At 44.8% G+C, this 20447-nt stretch overlaps 1 protein-coding gene across 1 annotated transcript in view; it reads right to left on the bottom strand.

Moving 5' to 3' along the window:
- The window catches only part of LOC148508474 (serine/threonine-protein kinase SBK1-like), a 112206-nt gene that overhangs the window by 6249 nt on the left and 85510 nt on the right, over window positions 1–20447 (bottom strand). Inside the window, exon 3 of the mRNA XM_088444491.1 lies at window positions 13765–13967. Coding sequence (XP_088300617.1) covers window positions 13765–13967 — 203 coding nt within the window. The remainder of the gene's footprint in view (window positions 1–13764; window positions 13968–20447) is intronic.

Raw genomic sequence — 20447 nt, 5'->3', positions numbered from 1 at the left:
ATACTGATCCTCCCACCACCACTCACTCCGTACGAGCCAGTCACTTCCTCCAAAAGATGACTTCGGGCGATGATGTGGAGGCCTATCTCGCCGCATTTGAAAGAACGGCCGAAAGGGAGAGTTGGCCCAAGGAGCAGTGGGCAAGTCTGGTGGCACCTTTTTTGTCTGGGGAGCCACAAAAAGCATATTTCGACTTATGCCTGGCTGATGCCAAGGTCTATAAAAAACTAAAACAGGAGATCCTAACTCGCTTGGGAGTCACCACCTTTGTTCATGCCCAACGGGTCCACCGCTGGGAGTTCCATATGGACAAGCCTCCACGTTCACAGATGCATGACCTCGTCCATCTGTCCTCAAAATGGCTACAGCCCGAGACGCTGATGGGACCACAGATCGTGGAAAGGGTCGTGATGGACAGGTACCTGCGATTGTTACCTGCGACTCTGCGCAAGTGGGTGAGCCATGCAGACCCTAAGTCCGCGGACCAGTTGGTCGAGCTGGTGGAGAGGTACGTGGCGGCTGAGGAGCTGATGAGTATGCCCCACCGAGCCCCGATGGCGCACCGGCGAACTCCCACAGACACTGGTAAGACTGTTCCAGGGGAGAAGGGTGCTGGGCGGTGGGATGTACCTAAGACTGAGGGTGGAGAACCTGGAGACAGGCCTGCCAGGCCAGGAAGGTTCTTACCTCGTAAACGACTAGACATTAATATGACTCAGTGTTTCCGATGTGGTGGCTTCGGCCATATTGCCGCTAATTGTTCACTTACAACTGAACCTATGCAATGTGATACTGCTCATGTCTACCGCAGGGGGTCTTTCTTTGCACAGACAGCCTGTACGGCTGACCGGCAGGCTGAGACTGATAAGCACATATGTGTACTCACTGTAGATGGCAACCGAGTAGAGGCACTGTTAGACTCTGGTAGCTTGGTGACACTTATAAAAGCTGAGCTGGTGAACCCCTTGAGGCATACAGGGAAAACTGTTGGTGTGACCTGCATACATGGGGATACTCGATATTATGTTACGGCCGAGGTGAACACAGAGACACCATGTGGCTCTGCTATAGTTTCTGTGGGTTTGGTGCATGGTCTGGTGTACGATGCAATATTGGGGAGAGACTTTGCTCACTTCTGGAAGTTGTGGGAAAGCCGTTTTGTTCCAGAGGTGAACAACCCCGATCCATTTGAGATGGTTGTCGATGTAGTGGAGGAGGGAGTTTCTTCTGAGTCAGTTATTCCCTTTTTCTACTATGGTTGGCGAACTAGAGAATGCGGAACGTGACGGTGGCCCGCCAACTGATATGCCTCCCATTGAGGTGGGAAGAGTTGTTGGGCCAGGTGATCATCTGCCTGACTTAGAGGTCAGAAGAGAGGTCTTTGCCGTGGAGCAGTTGAATGACCCTACTTTGGTAAAAGCCAGGGAGAATGTAAAAATAGTTGATGGTAAACCCGTGGACCCTGATAGTCCTTTGTCCTATCCCCACATGGCAATGTGTCAGGATTTGTTATATCAGGTGACTAAGAAGGGGGAAGATATTGTGGAACAACTAATAGTTCCCAAAGCCTACAGAAGAACAGTGTTGGATCTGGCCCATGGTCATATAACGGCAGGCCATCTAGTGGTAGAGAAAACCACTGAGCGAATAATGCAGAGGTTTTTCTGACCCGGGCTTCATAAAGAGGTGTCTGACTTTTGCGCATCCTGCCCTGAGTGTCAGTATCATGCTCCCAGGCCACATTTTAACGGTCCACTAGTTCCATTGCCTAGTATAGAGGTGCCGTTTGAAAGAATAGCGATGGATTTGGTTGGACCCTTAATGAAGTCTGCCAGGGGACACCAGTATATTCTGGTCATAATGGATTACGCTACCAGGTACCCGGAAGCGGTCCCGTTGCGCAATACGTCAACCAAGACCATTGCCAGAGAGCTCGTTCATGTCTTTAGCAGGCTGGGTATACCCAAGGAGATACTAACTGACCAGGGTACACCGTTTATGTCAAAAGTCATGAAAGAGTTATGTCACCTGTTCAAAATTGAACAGTTAAGAACTTCGGTTTATCACCCCCAAACCGATGGGCTGGTCGAGAGGTTTAACAAGACGTTAAAACACATGCTTAGGAAAGTGGTCGACAAGGATGGTAGGGATTGGGATTACTTATTGCCGTATTTATGGTTGGCCATAAGAGAAGTTCCCCAGTCCTCCAGGGCCCTTAGAAATCTTAGAAAGAGTGGGGCAGGTCAATTACAAAGTTTACCAGCCGGGGAAAAGAAAGCCGGAACAGATATACTATATAAATCTGTTAAAGCCCTGGAAAGATAGAACGGCACTGTCGGCCGTCCGAGCCCCTCCAGTAAATCCAGGGCCCTTAGTTCCCGAAGTGACAGTGGCAAAAACCCTGTCGGCAATTCAACAACAAGAGGTCAAGGAGAAATAGGGTGCTGTTCTCTGACGTACCTGGGAAAACCCCGGTCATTAAACATGACATCATCACTGACCCAGGGGTTAAAGTTAATCTAAAGCCCTATAGGTTGCCAGAAGCACAAAGAGAATCGGTGTCGAAAGAAATTAAAAATATGCTAGAGTTAGGGGTTATTGAAGAATCACATAGTGAATGGTCAAGTCCCATTGTGTTGATTCCAAAGCCTGACGGGAGTGTGCGTTTCTGCAATGACTTCCGAAAGTTGAACAGTGTTTCAAAATTCGATGCCTACCCGATGCCAAGAGTGGATGAATTGATTGAGAGACTAGGGATGGCAAGGTATTTAACCACTCTTGACCTAACCAAAGGGTATTGGCAAGTACCGTTAACCGAGAGCGCCAAACAAAAGACAGCTTTTTCAGCGCCAGAGGGCTTGTTTCAGTACAAGATGTTGCCCTTCGGGCTACATGGGGCACCTGCTACCTTCCAAAGAATGATGGACAGGATTCTAAGGCCCCATAGATGGTATGCGGCTGCTTATCTGGATGACGTGGTCATTCATAGTCCTGATTGGCAGTCTCACTTACCCAGGGTACAAGCAGTGTTGGACTCCATCTATAAGGCAGGTTTGACAGCCAACCCAAAAAAGTGTTGTCTAGGCATGGAGGAAGTAAAATATCTGGGATACACCATTGGCAGAGGCCTGATAAAGCCTCAGCTCAATAAAGTTGATGCCATACAAAACTGGCCACGGCCTCTGAATAAGAAGCAGGTGAGAGCCTTCTTGGGAATTACGGGGTACTACAGGAGGTTTATACCCAACTTTGCCACCATGGCAGTCCCACTGACTGACCTGACCAAAGGCAAACAAAAAGTCATGGTAGAATGGAGTCCTGAGGCAGAGAAAGCTTTTCAGGAGTTGAAAGTAGCGTTGTGTTCCCAACCAGTCCTGATGACTCCTAATTTTGACAGGGAATTCATAGTACAAACCGATGCATCAGAAGTAGGTATAGGAGCGATCCTGTCCCAGAACAAGGAGGGTGAGGAACACCCTATTTTCTATCTAAGTAGAAAGTTGAATGTACATGAGAGAAACTATGCCACAGTGGAGAAGGAGGCGTTGGCCATAAAGTGGGCATTAGAGGCTCTCAGGTACTACTTGGTTGGAAGAAAGTTCAAATTGATCACTGATCATGCCCCTTTGAAGTGGATGTCCGAAAATAAGGACAGTAATGCGAGAATTACGAGATGGTTCTTGGCGTTACAAACTTTTAAATTTTCAGTGGAACACAGGCCAGGTAGCCAGCTGGCCAATGCAGACGCGTTGTCACGCGTTCATTGTTTGGGGGCTTCAGTTGTTCCGCCCCACAGGTCGAAACAAAGGGGGGGGGATATGTGATAGGATCACTGGTAAAGTGGTCTGTGGCAGGTACATTTGTCCCAGATTCCTGTCTTTTGTGTTTTAAACCCCCAGGAGAAAGTCTGCAGTGTAGCAGGCTTGAGTCTCGGCTTTTTGAAAAGCCGTTTTGGGACCTGGGGGTTGTGGGTGAGAGGAGAGGGAGGGCTCCACCCACGGCCACTCCAGGTTTTGGTTCTCGCAACCTGGTAACAGGCTTGATTGGGTTCCCACCTGAGAGTGGCCAATATAAGCCTAGTGTGTTGAGGGCTGATTGTCTCACCTGGGAGAGCAGACAGGGAGTTTGCTCAGAGACACTTGAAAATCTATCCGTGAGTGTTGTGCTGTGCTTTTGTTGCTGGTGAGGGCATTAGGCCCTGCCAGGTTCTGGTAGTGAGGGAACTACCTGTGAAGTTAGTGCCCCGACAGGGCTAGGATTTATGTTTATGTTTTCTTTATGTTTGTTTCTGACATTGTACAATAAAGACTGGTGCCGACCAGCTTGTACTTGCATCCAGTCTGGCGTACTGTTTCCCAGCTGCTGTGTGTGAAAGGAAGGAGTCCTCTACCCAGGAGAGGGACCCCCTAACCTAACTGTGTCACATAGTATAGACGCTTTTTCATGAACATAATGTGATTTAAAACACCACCATGGCATTGTGAATATAATATTAACAACACAATACTATTAAAAATGATTGCTCAATTATTTAAATGTAGGTGCTGGCTTGATACTCATATTAGCTCAGCTACTTACTAATTAATGTTAAAATATGAATGGCCAAATGAAGTTTAAAATGTTAGAGAACCAATATACATATATGGATTCCTCTGATGAAATCATCCTTCTGTGATGAAACGCTTCAGGTGATTTATAATGCCATGGTTTATCCACATGAGCCTGATTTAGAGATGCATGCAGTGCCGATATTTATACAGATAGAGCGATTGTTGGGCATTGTGCATGCTTTCAAGCTGCACTGCGCACGTGTACCGATTGTTTAGCGACTGTGCTTGCACAGAGGATCAATAGCAAAGTGAGTGACAGGTAGTCAGTGTTTGGGGGAGGTAACTGGGGGTGCTAGGCAAACGCAGGTGTGTCTGACAGTTTGAATTACCTTCCATGGGCGTGCATAATTAGCCATTGCGATCTCCTTCTACGTGTCAGGAGAGACACTGTGATTAAGACAAGTTAGACTTGCCGCGCTGTCCAATATGTGCCGATGTTACTGATGTTTACGCTGGTGTGGATGGATATGAGAAAGCAGCAGTGGGTGTCCCTAAGCTCGTGTAAGCTTTGGAAACATTAGCATATGTTTGCAATTGCAAACTGTGCGAAATCGCAGATGTGATCACATTAGGGTACATATCTGAATTAGGCCCTTTGTTTGCATCAAAGTTTCTTGACGTTATTTTTTTTATTTTTTATTAATCTCCTAAAGAAATAACATCACAGTGCAACATTTTGGTGACACCCGATGTGCTCTGCAACCAGCTAGTGATGCCACTAAGACTGCGTACTTCATTATATTCTATTTGTAGCGATGTAAAGCAGGAAGAGGAGAGACCACTGGCTGTAAACCGTGCATTCCTTGTCTGCTTACAATTTATTGGACAGTATTTTATTTTATTTTTATCATTTAATTGTTCTCTGTCTTATTTGTGTGTGTCTGTTGTGTGGATATCAGTGTTTATACAGTTTTTTCAGTTTTTAGTAAATTTGTCAGAATAGCTGGTGGGAAGAGACGTATAGTAACAGTTGCCCATCCACTAGCAGACATGAAAACGACTGCACGATTACAACAAAACTTAACTGTTAAACAATCGTTTGCAAGGGCAAACAAGTATGACAGCAATCACCCATTTGCACAGCAGACTACTGACGCCATAACAGCTATGCTGGTATTAGATGTGCGTGCAGTATCCGCCATTACTGCAGTGGGTTTTCAACAGTTAATTAAGGTCCTGTGTCCTCGCTACCAGATCCTTTCTAGATTCCACTTCGCTAGAATAGCAATTCCAAGTCTGTACAAGGACATTAAAAAAAACCTTATTAATGTCCTCAGAAATGCTGTTGTACCCACTGTCCACTTGACCACTGATATGTGGACAAGTGGGACATGGCAAACTAAGGATTACATGACTGTGACAGCCCACTGGGTAGGTGTATTGCCTCCAACAGCAACAGCAGCAGCAACATCTACCAAAAGACAGCTGATATAGAGGCAGGCTACTTTTTGTATAACTGGTTTCACTAAGAGGCATATCGCTGAGAACCTCTTAGAAAAACTCAGGAAAATCATTGCTAAATGGCTTACCCCACTTGGATTCTCCTCGGGATTTGTGATTTCGGACAATGCCACCAATATTGTGAGAGCATTACATGTGGGCGAATTCCAACATGTCCCATGTTTTGCTCACACAATTAATTTGGTGGTGCAACATTTTTAAAAAAATGACAGGAGCGTGCAGGAGATGCTCTCGGTGGCCCGCAAAATATCTGGACATTTTAGACATTCAGCAAATGCTTGTTGAAGATTGCATGACCAGCAGGTACTGTTAAATTTGCCCTGCCATCAGCTGAAGCAAGAGGTAGTAACTCAGTGGAATTCTACCCTCTATATGCTTCAGCGGATGGATGAACATCAAAAGGCCATCCATGGCTATACAACGGCCTATGACATCGGCCGTGGAGGGGTAATGCACCTTAATCAAGTGCAGTGGAGAATAATTTCCATGTTGTGCAAGGTTCTCAAACCCTTTGAACTTGCCACACGTGAAGTTAGTTCAGACACTGCCAGCTTGAGTCAGGTCATTCCCCTCATCAGACTTTTGCAAAAACAGCTGGAGAAACTGAATGAGGAGATGAAACAGAGTGATTGCGCAAAGTATGTCGGACTGGTGGATCAAGCCCTTGAAATCATTGCTAAATGGCTTACCCCACTTGGACTCTGCTTGAGATTTGTGATTTCGGACAATGCCACCAATATTGTGAGAGCATTACATGCGGGCAAATTGCAACATGTCCCATGTTTTGCTCACACAATTAATTGGTGGTGCAACATTTTTTAAAAACTGACACCGTCGTGCAGGAGATACTCTAGGTGGCCCTCAAAATATCCGGACATTTTAGACATTCGGCGACCGCTTGTCGAAGATTGCATGACCAGCAGGTACTGTTAAATTTGCCCTGCCATCAGCTGAAGCAAGAGGTAGTAACTCGGTGGAATTCTACCCTCTATATGCTTCAGCGGATGGAGGAACAGCAAAAGGCTATCCAGGGCTATGCAATGGCCTATGACATAGGCCGTGTGGGGGGAATGCACCTTACTCAAGCGTATTGGAGAATAATTTCTGTGTTGTGCAAGGTTCTCAAACCCTTTGAACTTGCCACACGTGAAGTTAGTTCAGACACTGCCAGCTTGAGTCTGGTCATTCCCCTCATCAGACTTTTGCAAAAACAGCTGGAGAAACTGAATGAGGTGATGAAATGGAGTGATTGCGCAAAGTATGTCGGACTGGTGGATCAAACCCTTGATTCACTTCACCGGGATCCAAGAGTCGTCAATCTATTGAAATCTGAAAAATAGATTTTGGCAACCATTCTGGATCCTAGGATTAAGTACTATCTTGTGAGTTTTTTCCCAACAGATCAAAATCTAAAACTATGCAAAGAGCTGTTGGTAAAAAAATTGTCAGCTGCAGCCGCACATGAAACGCCATCATCTCCTTCAGTTTCTGCAGCTTCCAGGAAAAAACTACACCTTCCTTATGGAATGCCTGCTGGTCAGGCAGATCGTTCATCAAAAAATGACATCTGGTCTGGCCTGAGAGAACTGCCTTCTAGTGACATGTCTTCTACCGTGACTATATGTGATACGGTCTCCATTCACAGAATGGTGGAGGACTATTTCAGAGATAACATCCTAATAGGCATGTCAGACAGTCCCTTTCAGTACTGGCCGGAAAAAGAGGCAATTTGGAGTCCCATACACAAACTGGCTTTGCATTACTTAAGTTGCCCACCCTCCAGTGTTTACTCCGAGTTTTTAGTGCAGCTGGCAACCTTGTCAGTGATCGGCGTAGGAGGTTACTTCCTCAAAATGTGGAAAAGATGATGTTCATTAAAATGAATTATAAATTCCATGAGGAAGACCTCTACCAACAATTATATAAAAAAATTACAGAGGCACCTATGGTGGATTCCAGTGGGCACAAATTAATATTGTGTGAAGGAAAGGATGTACACACTGATGGGGATGACGAGGATGATGACAACTTGTAAAGCCAGTTTGTGTATGGGATCATTTTAATTTCCATGTCCAATGCACATTGGCAGCTTGTTTTATGGGGGTCCAAACAATACCAATCATTTCAGCCACAATTGGCAGTCCTTGTCACTGAAATGATTCATTTGTTAAACTTTCCTGTTTCATATACAACATAAGGGTGGGTGGGAGGGCCAAAGGACTATTCCATCTTGCATCTTTTTCCATTCCATTATGTGCTGGTTGGGGCATTGCTGCCTGACATTTTAAATTAATGTTATGGTTGGTTTAGGAACTAATGATTTATTTTTAAATTAATTTACTAACAATTTTACAGCCAGGGGCTTTACCAATGAATTTCTTTTTATTAATTATTCAGCCAGGGGCTGCACCCAATGGATTGTTTTTTAATTAATTTATTATCAATTTTACAGCAAGGGGCTGCACCAACTATGAATTATTCAATCCTCAAGGGTATCCCAACCATCATCTTTGCACAGTCTTCAACTCTATTAATAATTATATCAATCAGTTTTGAGCCAGCAAGCTAGATGCAACCTTTTGGCCCTATTACTAGATGAAAAAAAATCAATATTGCGAGGTGGTCAAAATTGACTGGAAACTAGTGAAAATAAATGTTATTGAAGTTATTAATACTGTAGGAAAAAAAATATTTCCATTTTATGTGATTTTAGCTGTTTTTTTTATTTTTTTATGAAAAAATCCAGATTCAAAACTAAAACACGAAAACAAAACAAGGAGGTGAGGTTTTGGCAAAACCAATCCAGATCCAAAACCAAAACACGGCGCACATCTCTAATTTTAAGTTTATTAAACATACAAAAGTGTGCTAAATTTGCTAAAAACCGTATAGAACACTCTTTATTTTTATATATTAACCTAAAAATTGTGGTTCACTTAGAAATGTAGAGAGATTTATAACATGTATTATTACACTACATCTGCCAAATTACAAACTTCTTTTTTTCCAGACATTTCACAAAGATCTATTTTGATTATGATTAAGGACAGCACTTTACATTAATATATAAATGTATAAAATTATGTCATACATCATTGCTGCAGTAGCGCCAAATAATTACTTTCAGCGAGCCAGGTCCAGAGAGACTATTTTTGCATCGGACATCTTTTCTACTTTTTTTTATGCTTCTTAGTCGCAATGCGATGTGACTAGGACGCACCAGGAGACTGCACTGATTAATTTGACACTTGTATATCTCTGTGCGACTGAGTCTCTGAATCTGTATACAAAGTGCAACAATGTAGCGGCCGCAGCTTTTTTCCACCCCAAGTTCCATTGTGCTTCATATACAGACTAAAGGCACACATCCACTAGATGATTAAATTGAGCGATTGAACGATAACGATATTGTTATCGTTCAATAATCGCTTGCAAATTGTTTGCACATCGTTTAAAAAGATGTCTAAAACAACCAGTGATGTGCACTTCCGCTGGTCGTTTAGATGTCTATCATCGAGCAAACATGCTGTACAACCTGACGATAACGTCAAGTTCAGCATGTTTGCAGATGATTGATGTGCCTACACTGAACGACTGCTCGTTCAATGTAGGAACATCACAGACTGACAAATGACTGCACGATTACAATGTAGTAATCGTGCAGTCGTTTTCATGTCTTTAAGTGGATGTGTGCCATAAATCGCACACAGATATACAAGTGTCACATATCAAATTAATCAGTGTAGTCTCCTGGTGCGTTCTAGCCCCATCACATTGCAACTAAGATGCATTTTCTACAAAAAAGATGCAAAAAGACGCCCGATGCTAGCAGAGTTGCACTGGACCTAGAGACTCACTCATGCCAGGAATCTCGCATCTTGTGGCATATTCAGGGTAGATGTTTGAGGACACAGCTGTAACAAAAGTGGGATTATTATAGTGTAATCGCTTGTATGTTGTCTTTTTAGCCTTTAAATGTGTTTAAATTAGGGGTGAGCGGGTTCGGTTTTACTCGGTTTTACTCGGTTCTTATCGCCACTTTACCGCAACTTTGGCTCGATTTAATTCGCTATCCAAAACACATGTTCGGCGACAGCCAATAAAAAGATCCGGGTAAAACCGAGTAAAACCGAACCCGCTCACCCCTAGTTTAAATAGGCCACTTATGTGAGCTTATAGGACTTAAATGTCAGATTTCATCAATCTTGTTGGCCTGAGGAGAGTCTATTGTTTTGGCAAGTTATTCTGGCGAGTTTACAACTTGCTGCCTATTACATCCAGCGATCTGCATGTTTACCATTAGAAACATCTGGAGGGTGCGTTGTATCGAGGGAGTACGGTTGATGCGAGATTCAGGTGAGTTGTACTCATATTCTATTACATATGAAGATTCTAATCTCGCCGGGATCTCATAGGAATCAAACTCGCACTCTACTACATTTACCCCAAAATGTGTTGTTTTCCAACAGCAACATTTTAAACTTGAATTCTCAGCAATTTTCACATTTTATTAGTACTTCAAGTTTGCAAGGACTAAACCTAATGGATTCTAAAACATGTCAGTTATATAGTGCTGTCGGCTTGCAATGTGTTCCTACAATAATATTGTTGGACTTCAGCTAAAAACCGCGGATTGGCTGTTTGTGTCTCTTGACCTCTCTAGTTGCAAGTGCTCAGTTTTTTTTATATTATATGAAGTTGTAGCTGTCAATTTGCATTTCTTAATTGACATTATCCCTGTAATGAGAAACAAAAGATGATAACCATTAATTTTTAAGGGCGAAAACAAAAGATTATTGTATTTATTTGAATCTAATTGAATTAAATTAGTATTTTTAATTTGTTCTTGTGTGTGTTTTTAAACAGATTTTATCTGGTAAATGAGCTTTTCCACATATAAATAACAAGACATGAATATCTGTTCTGTATGTGTTGCTTAATTATGCAATTGAAGAGGCGAGTGTTATGTAACAATTTTCTGAATTAGTTTTTTCTAATGGATGAAGGTTCAAATCCCGACAGGAGGAAATCCCGACTCTGGCTGGTAAGTACCCTAACCCTCCCCTCTCCCCACCTAACCCTAATGCTCCCTTAGGGGTGCCTAACCCTAAAACTCCTGGGGTGGTACCTCGTACAGGCTGGTGTCCTTCGGTGTTACGGCGTCTGGATTAAGATAGGCATTGGTATTTCTACGCCTATCTTAAGTCTCCTATTGGGCTTCTCCTGTTGGGATATAGACCAATGGAATTTAGTCCGCCAGTCTATAAACTGCATCCCATGTATATGAATAATACTATACAGCCACAATTAAAATAGATAATATGTACGGTCACAATAAAGCAGAGCATAGGCTCATAAAAGCAAATGTTTATAAACTTTTTAGAGTAGTTTTTGACATCCCTGCTCTTTGATGCAAGACAGTGAGAAAATCACTTTCCCTATTTTACCCTAAAAATTCCTTTGTGTCCTCCTGCTCTCCTCTGTCCGTTCTCTGCCAGTCTTCAGAGTGCTGCAGCCTTAAGATGGTCTGTGTGTGAGACTATAAACTTTTGCTTTTATGAGCCTCTGCTCTACTTTACTGTGACCGTACATATATTAGCATTTACATTTTATATGTGTTTTAATTATTCTATATTTAGTGTTGTTGAAAGCCGCACACACAAGAGGGAGCGCTTGACTATCTTGAATGGATGAAGGTGTTATGACCTGGGATCATAGTAACACAATGTTATTATAAATGCTGGTAGTCTATTTACTAATATATATTGTGGAAGAAAAGTGCTACGTCCAATTCATGTCAGATGTCACATTTAACTTTAACTGTAAATATCTCAGTTTCTTCTAAACGTAACATAACACCTTCATCCACCAGCCTCTTCAATTATATCATGTTCTGCTAACTGTTAACATTGTCAAGACGCATCTCTATACACTCCTTATGCTTTCTCTATACTATTATGGTGTGTGTATACACTTGTTACTATTGATTGATGTAAACCTGGCGAATATGGTAGTGCTGATCGACTCCACATAAATGCACTTTTTCATGTATTGTATGCATCTTTTCCTCTGTTCAGGGAGAAAATATGGTAAATTCTATATCCCTAGTCCCTTATGATGGGTACATACTGGCAGATATATTGGTTGATCCATTGATCGGCCAATATATCTTGTGTGCATTGGCTAGTGTGTACCAGCGATATGTCTGTGAACTACGTAGTTCACAGACATATCACATTGGCTGTGCTGCGCAGCTGATGCACAATATATCTGCAGATACTGTATATTGGGGCATTGTGCTGTGTGTATGGGCGTTTAGCCGACTGCCTGTAGACTTGCAGCAGAGGCCGTGGGGAAGGGGCGCGACACGCCCCCCGGCCAAGAGGGACCTGCAGCCAGATGACAGAGTTCAGTGTGTATGAACAACCATCATCTGCAGATATATCCGTTAGGTGTGTACCCAGCTTTACAGTTGTTGATCTTATTAAAAGTGATGAGCTGAACATGATGACAATTGTAAAAAGTGCAAATTCTCTGTTATCATTACTTTATGTTTGTAAAAATTCTATGGGAAAATAATATAAATGTATGCACCTCTATAAACCTCCAAAACAACCTTCTGAAGTGCAGGATATCTAGTATGTATATCTTATATCAAAATATTATTAGTTGAAATGAAGTTTTAGAAAGCATGATTTAATATATTGTTAAATAAACAGACATCGGACTGCTCCCTTGAATAGCAGAAATTTAGGGGAAAAGTACATCTCTCAATGTGCATGGACAATTAGCAAAAATAAATAGCTTCCATAATTATTCTTTTCATGCTCTCTGAATGTAAATCATTTAAGGAATTGATAGCTTGTGCAGATCTGTGTGGATGATAACTATTTAGTAGCTAACAATTTTTAAACAAAGCTGTACCAACATTACATGACAACACAGAGAAACTCCCTATATTTTAACTTTGCAAACACCCTCATTAGCTTTTACTTGCTAAACTGTGTTGCCTCTGCTCCCATAGAGAAGGCTACAGGCTGATAGAAGTGGATATGGCAAATCGGAGTTGCAATTCCACAAGTCAAAGTGACCCAAAACAAATGTTAAGCTGAAATTTGACCAATTCATGGCAAACATAATTTCTATACAAAAGTAAAAAAACTACAACTACATACCTCCCAACTGTACCGCATTCAGCGGGACAGTCCTGTTTTTATGGGACTGCCCTGCTGTTACACAGTGTTCCGCAGTGGGATGGAGAGGAGTTGGGGGTAGCACATGCTTTGAAGAGCAGCGGTTAATAAGCAGAACTGTAGATGCCATCTATTCACATTGTAGGGGGAGCCTGGGGGCAGCCCAGCATCTCGGAGAGTGCTGGACATGCCCCCACAGTGACACGAATGGGGTTGCCCTAAGGCTTCACCCCCTTCCCTGAGTCTCCACCCACTTCCCTCGCGACCCAGCCCCTTCCAACCCTTCCCTTGAGGCCCAGCTGCCTTCGGCACGCACAATGTCCCGCATTATGGAAAAGCACAGTTGGGAGGTATGTAACTATGAACAAAAGCAATAAAATAGAATATATATTTTGTATTGTCTGGAATGGTAAATGATGTAATTGTCAGTAAACAGGTATAATTAGTATGATAACGCAGAGACTTACAGTTTATGTTAGTGGAGTGTGCACAACACTTACGTCAGGCACAGTGATGGAATAGAGATCACCAGCACTTGCTAGTTCCTGAGCAAAGGAAAAATATTTCATGGTTTCAAAGGCCACTGCAAAGGTTTTGACAATATTGGGGTGTGATGAAAGGCATAATGACACGCAGTATTCCATAAGGAAATTCTCTTTCTTTGTTGAACTTTTTCTCATTAATTTTAGGGCTATTATATTTCCTGAAAAAGTAACAGAAAAAAAATCATTGAGAAAAAACTATATACAGTAGATACTTTTTCAGCTAATTATAAGATGACTGAGGCAAATAAAATAACACACAGATTGTATGGGAGCTAGTCTAACTAACAGTAGTCCTCACTAGATTAAGCTGCTGCTCCCTCCAGGAGGAATTGCTAACCTCCAATCTTACAATATAATAACACAGATAGAAAAGAAATAAATCCTTGGACCATTGCTGGACTATGCTTTCATGCACTAACCAATGCTGGACCTTGCTGTACAGTACTAACAATACAATATTAATAATTGCTGGACTATACGTTAATGTACAGTATTAACCAATGCTGGACCTTGCTTGAACATATTTTATGTTGACATTGAAGATATAGTAATTTACTAGTATTTCTCAATGGGATTGAACAGAATATCATGTTTTAGATTTTAGATATTGTGGATCCACAAATAACATTGTTTTTTAAGTTTCCTTTTTATGTTTTATATGTGTATGTGATTACATTTACGATTGATTGAGCAGCACTCCCTTGGTGAAAGGCTTTATTTCTTTTCTATCTGTGTTGTTATACAATAAAATAACAGTATAGATAAATGCACTTTAGGCATTGGCAGCATGTGTACCACATTTCCAGCAGTCATATTTACACTTCAGGCAAACAAGAACACAAATATGCTGATAGCCTCAATTAGGTTCATTTTACGCTAATATTATATCAAATTGACCCTTTTCATGGATGTTGATGATTTTGTGTACACTGGCACATGTCCACGGTAACTGTTACGGGGGAACAGGTACTAATTACCCGGGTCCTGGCCTGGGCCAGCTAATGAAAAGGACAAATGTCCCCCTTCACAGCACGTGCCACATAGTATTTTTGAATCATTTTTTTTAGGGGCGTGGTCACACCTCCTGACTTTCACCATCAGTATCACCTTGGCCCACAGTATATCTTGACGGCCCTACACATCTCCTTTCCTTCTTTATTATGCTGTAGAACCTCTTCACAGGAACTTATTAGTTGAACCCTTATTAAACATTGATATCTTGGACTTATTTTCAACAAACATTTCAGAACTAGAATTCCTGCAATGAAAATGGTGACAATTGTGTTTATATTACACTAATACACTAAATTACATTAATATTAAATTATTACACAAAATATAAGAATCATACATACTGTATATGGTTATTATTTCTCTTTAATACACATATTCCTCTCTATATTGACTATTATCAAAGTTTAAGGTTCTACCCAGCTGATAAACACTTTTGCTCCTTCACATAAAGGACTTTCATAGCTATATACTGCATATACCGTACTATTCCTATAGTACATCCAAGCCTCTAAAGAGCTGGTTCATGCTCTCCTTTCCAAAAACAAAAGTATTTGTTACGCGCTGAAAAGGGAGGTGAGCCCCTCAGTCAGAGGCAAATCTGGGGAGGGCGTGAATAGTGTGATTGCTCCCCCGCACCCACACAGGCAGAGGAGATTGCTGTTCAGTGGCAGCAGCGTGTGCTGGGCTGGGGAGAGAGTCAATGGTGGACCTGGTCCCAGCTGGGCCCCTCCAACAAGACAGGGCCTGGGTATTTAGTACCCGCTTCCCGCCCCTCTCTGCGCCCCCAAGTACAGATGTGTCCTCACGCATCTTTGGTGCAGTTGCGCCAAACAGATCCTGTGAGACTCTGCTAGGGCCAGGCATCTTGTTTTCCTCCTTTTTTAGGATGCACCAGGGGAGGGATGCACTAAAGCAAGAAAAGCGGTCAAACCCCTGAAAATGCAGGTTTTTTTTGGGTTTGAGCGCATTTGTCATATGTCATATACACCAAGCCCCGGAATGCGATACATTTTGGGGCTTGGATGCGGTGAGTAACACCATCTTCTGATGATGTTACTCTATAGAAGCCTGCTGGCTTCTCTTCATAGTGTGCTGTGAGAGGGATCCAATCAGATCCCTCCCAGCACCCCCACGGTGCGTGTGTCATTCTGCACATGCACATTGTCCTCGCCTATAACCCCATTCCATTGATTCCATTGATCCTGAAAAGGACCCCACTGTGTGTTACAATGTGTAAGGGGCATTTCTGTGTAGTGTAAGCAGGGCCGCCATCAGGGGGGGACTGCCGGGCTTCCTGTCCCGGGCCCGGAGAGATAGGGGGCCCGGGTGGCAGCGACGAGGAAGAGCATCGGCGCTGCTGCATTTGCACTACTATGGAGCCGGCCGCAGCAGCCAATCAGGAGAAGCCACTCCTGATTGGCTGTCGTTCCGCGAGCTGTGATTGGCTCGCGGCCAGCTCAATAGTATTCAGCTGGCCGCGAGCCAATCACAGCTTGCGGAACAGCAGCCAATCAGAACCGGCTGCTCCTGATTGGCTGCCGTTCCGCGAGCTGTGATTGGCTCGCGTCCAGCTCAATAGTATTCAGCTGGCCGCGAGCCAATCACAGCTTGCGGAACAGCAGCCAATCAAAAGCGGCTGCTCCTGATTGGCTGCCGTTACGCGAGCCAATCACAGCTGGCTCCATACATCTAATACCGCAACGCAGATGATATTTCTCCGGCTGCTGCCCGATGCATTCCGCGCCGCTGCCTCCCTGGCCCCTTTCTCAGGTAAGTGTATGTTTGTGTTGGACCTGTCTTGTGCCCCTACTTGAATACAGCCAGCCTTCCTTAAGCCCTCTCCTTCCCAGCCATCCTTCCTTTCCTGCCCAACCCCCAGTGCAGCCAGCCTTCCTTTCCTGCCCACCCCCCCAGTTCAGCCAGCCTTCTTTTCCTGCCCACCCCTCCAGTGTAGCCAGCCTTCTTTTCCTGCCCACCCCCCCAGTGCAGCCACCCTTCTTTTCCTGCCCACCCCCCCAGTGCAGCCATCCTTCTTTTCTTGCCCACCCCCCCAGTGCAGCCAGCCTTCTTTCCCTGCCCCCCCAGCGCAGCCAGCCTTCCCTGCCTACCCCCCCAGTGCAGCCAGCCTTCCTTCCCTGCCCACCCCCCCAGTGCAGCCTTCCTTTCCTGCCCACCCCCCCAGTCCAGCCAGCCATCCTTCCCTGCCTACCCCCCAGTCCAGCCAGCCATCCTGCCCACCCCCCAGTCCAGCCAGCCATCCTGCCCTGCCCACCCCCCCAGTCCAGCCAGCCATCCTTCCCTGCCCACCCCCCCAGTCCAGCCAGCCATCCTTCCCTGCCTACCCCCCCAGTCCAGCCAGCCATCCTTCCCTGCCTACCCCCCCAGTCCAGCCAGCCATCCTTCCCTGCCTACCCCCCCAGTCCAGCCAGCCATCCTTCCCTGCCTACCCCCCCAGTCCAGCCAGCCATCCTTCCCCGCCTACCCCCCAGTCCAGCCAGCCTTCCTTCCCTGCCCACTCCCCCAGTGCAGCCAGCCACCCTACCCTGCCCACCCCCCCAGTCCAGCCAGCATTCCTTCCCTGCCCACCCCCCCAGTCCAGCAAGCCTTCCCTGTACTACCTCCCCCTTCTAGTCCAGCCAACCAGCATGTCTTCTCTGACCTAGTCCAGCCAGTCTTCCCTGCGGCACCCCTATGTCTAGCCAGCCAGCAAGACTTCTCTGCCCTGCCTCTCCCCTAGTCCAGCCGGCCTTCCCTGCCCTTTCCCCCCCAGACCAAACCATCCTTCCATGCCCTTTGCCACCCCAATCCACTTCCCTGCCCTGTGCCCCCCAATTAATATCCAGTCTTCTCTACCCTGTGCCCCCCCTCCACCATGTCTAGCCATCCCTGATTTACACACCAATTGAGGTACCATCCCCGAAGTAGCTCCACCCACATTATCCACCCAAGTCTGCCCTATACCCCGGGGGGCCCTGCCTATTTTGTCAGTACCGGGCCCCAAAATTTCTGATGGCAGCCCTGAGTGTAAGGGGCATTACTGTGTGGCATAATGTATAAAGGGCACTACTACTGCATGGCATAATGTGTATAAGGGGTACTACTGTGTGGCATAACCTGCTGTGTGCTGGGCTGCAATGGGAGACTACTGCTGCTGTGGGGTGGAGCAATGATTGCACCTCCCCCATGGATTTACGCTGAGTTTAGGGGCTCACAACGCCCCCTCATCAGTACACAGTGCCGCTTTGCAGTGCTGCAAAATATATATTTTTTCCCTAAGGGAGCATGGCCACACCTCCCATGATTAGGCCATGCACCCTTTCCGGGCCCAGGGTGGCTCTCTATGCCCCTGGCTATGCCCTTGCATACAAACACAAAGGCTCTGAATTTAATATGAACTTGCATGAGTCATCAAGTTTGCTCAGGTGAAAAGGATACTTTTCTTGCATTCTCACAAGTTTTTGGCAGACTGCCAATTTCCTCTGGCGCCAGCCCTTGAACCAGTGTAATTTAAGAGTAGGGATGTGCAGGCTCGGATAGGTTCGAGTTTGCACGCCGAGTTCAGATTTTTCCCTCCAAAAAACGGGACTCAGAAAGAGGCAAAACGTCATCTTGCGTGGACAAACATCATCATTCCTGAACTTTTGTCCAGGAGTGATGATGTTTGTCCATGCAAGATGGCGTTTTGCCTCTTTCTGAGTCCCGTTTTTTGGAGGGAAAAATCAGAACTTGGCGTGCAAACTCGACCCTATCCGAGTCTGCACATCCCTATTTAAGAGTGCCCCAATTTTTAGTGACTGTGTGTGGCCCTGACAAAGTACAAACCTAGGCACAAATCTAGGGCCTGATTCAGAGCCGTTCGCTATTTGCGGTCGTTCGTTCAAAAACAAGGGGTGGCTATTCAAATGATCCGTTCACAAATTGCAGTCTGTTCACACCTCTAAGTCTGAACGAGCGAGCAAAACATACGCTCGTTTATTTGTTAAAAACGCCCCCTGGCCGCTCGCACCATACGTCATGTCCGCTATTTATTAGATTAATCGAGTACATCGACCAGCGTATGAACTGCTCGCTATTCTTGTGGTTGGTTTTTGCTACCACAATCTTGCGAGCAGTTCTGGCTATAAAATAACCCAGTGACGTGGTCAATGACGCTGCTGTATTAATTATGCACACCCATAAAACGCCCGTTTTGACCTTTAAGCACGCCTGCGTTCTGATCTCCACTCCCCGTTTTCAAGCACCTTCCCCTGTTACCACCCACATATGCCTCATTCTGTCACTCAAAATAGCAGGCATTCGCTATATTGCGAGCACATGAATTTCGGCCGCACTGACTGGTTCGCGCATGCGTATAACGATCCGTACGCATGCGCAGATGTGCGAACATCGCTCGGAACGAGCGTACTGCCGCTAGCGAGTGGCTCTGAATGAGGGCCCTAATCCTGGTCAAACTACACCACCATGCCAAATTTGGTGGAGCTAGGTCCAAACTCTGGCCAGACATAAAAGGACGAAAAGCCAGACAGACAGATACACTTACTCGCTTATTATATAGATTATGCCACACAGTAATGCCCCTTACACATTAAGCCACACAGTAATGCCCCTTATAACACTATGCCACAAAGTAATGCCCCTTATGACATTATGCCACACAGTAATGTCGCTTAAACATTATGCCACACAGTATCCCTCACTAGATAATTGATCCAGGTTATTGGAAGGTTATTTGGAAATACACTACTGACCTATCAGGTATAGCAAGGAATATAAAAGGGCAAAGATGATTTAAATTAAAACACTTTCAGTCTCCAGGAGACTGTGCTATAAGCTCCACCCAGGGCCGGTACAAGGTTTCCATGCATCCTAGGCAACATTTTGCCAACCTCCCCTGCTCAGTCCAATCTTTAATATGCCACGCATCAGTCTCCCCAGATAAATAACATGCCACACAGCAGTGTCCCAAATTCATAATATACTATATAGAATATTACACACAGCATAGCGCCAAAATCATAATGTACCTCATAAGACTGCTGCAAATTCATAATATGCCACACAGCTGTGCCACAAATTCATTATATGTCACTCAACCACAAATTATGCCATTCATTTTTTTTTTGCGGATTCAGCAGCGCCCTCCAGTGGCCGGCGCCCTTAGGCAGCTGGCTAAGGTTGCCTAATGGTAGCACCAGCCCTGGCTCCACCAGCACCATAGTAAGCCACACAGGCACGCAACTAATTGGCATTCAGCCTGGTGCCCTACGTGGTTTATTCAGCATTACCTGGCAAGGCAGCATTATGTATCAAGTTCAAACCCTCTCTGTACTTGTATGCAAAAACGCATGACAGTCACAGTCAGTGACAGCACTGAGAGTTGTGACTTGTGTAGTTAGGGCAGAGTCACGGTTGGGGACTGACTGTGCTGCTACCTGGCCGCCGTATGACAAGTGTAGCATCTGAGGTGGTGGTGACGGCAGCTGTACAGACTTTGTTCTATTGCATCCCCAGTAGCAGTGGTAGATGGAAGGCAGCAGCAGTGGCAGATGGAAGGCTGCAACCTTGCACACACATGGCAATTGCAGCTCACTCCCCTTCCCTGTGGCAGAGAGGGAGGAAGGCGG

This window comes from Taudactylus pleione, unplaced genomic scaffold (genome assembly GCF_031769625.1).
Source record: "Taudactylus pleione unplaced genomic scaffold, aTauple2 ptg000366l, whole genome shotgun sequence".
In the NCBI taxonomy this organism is placed as follows: domain Eukaryota; kingdom Metazoa; phylum Chordata; class Amphibia; order Anura; family Myobatrachidae; genus Taudactylus; species Taudactylus pleione.
This window is presented reverse-complemented; position numbering and strand designations above follow the sequence as displayed.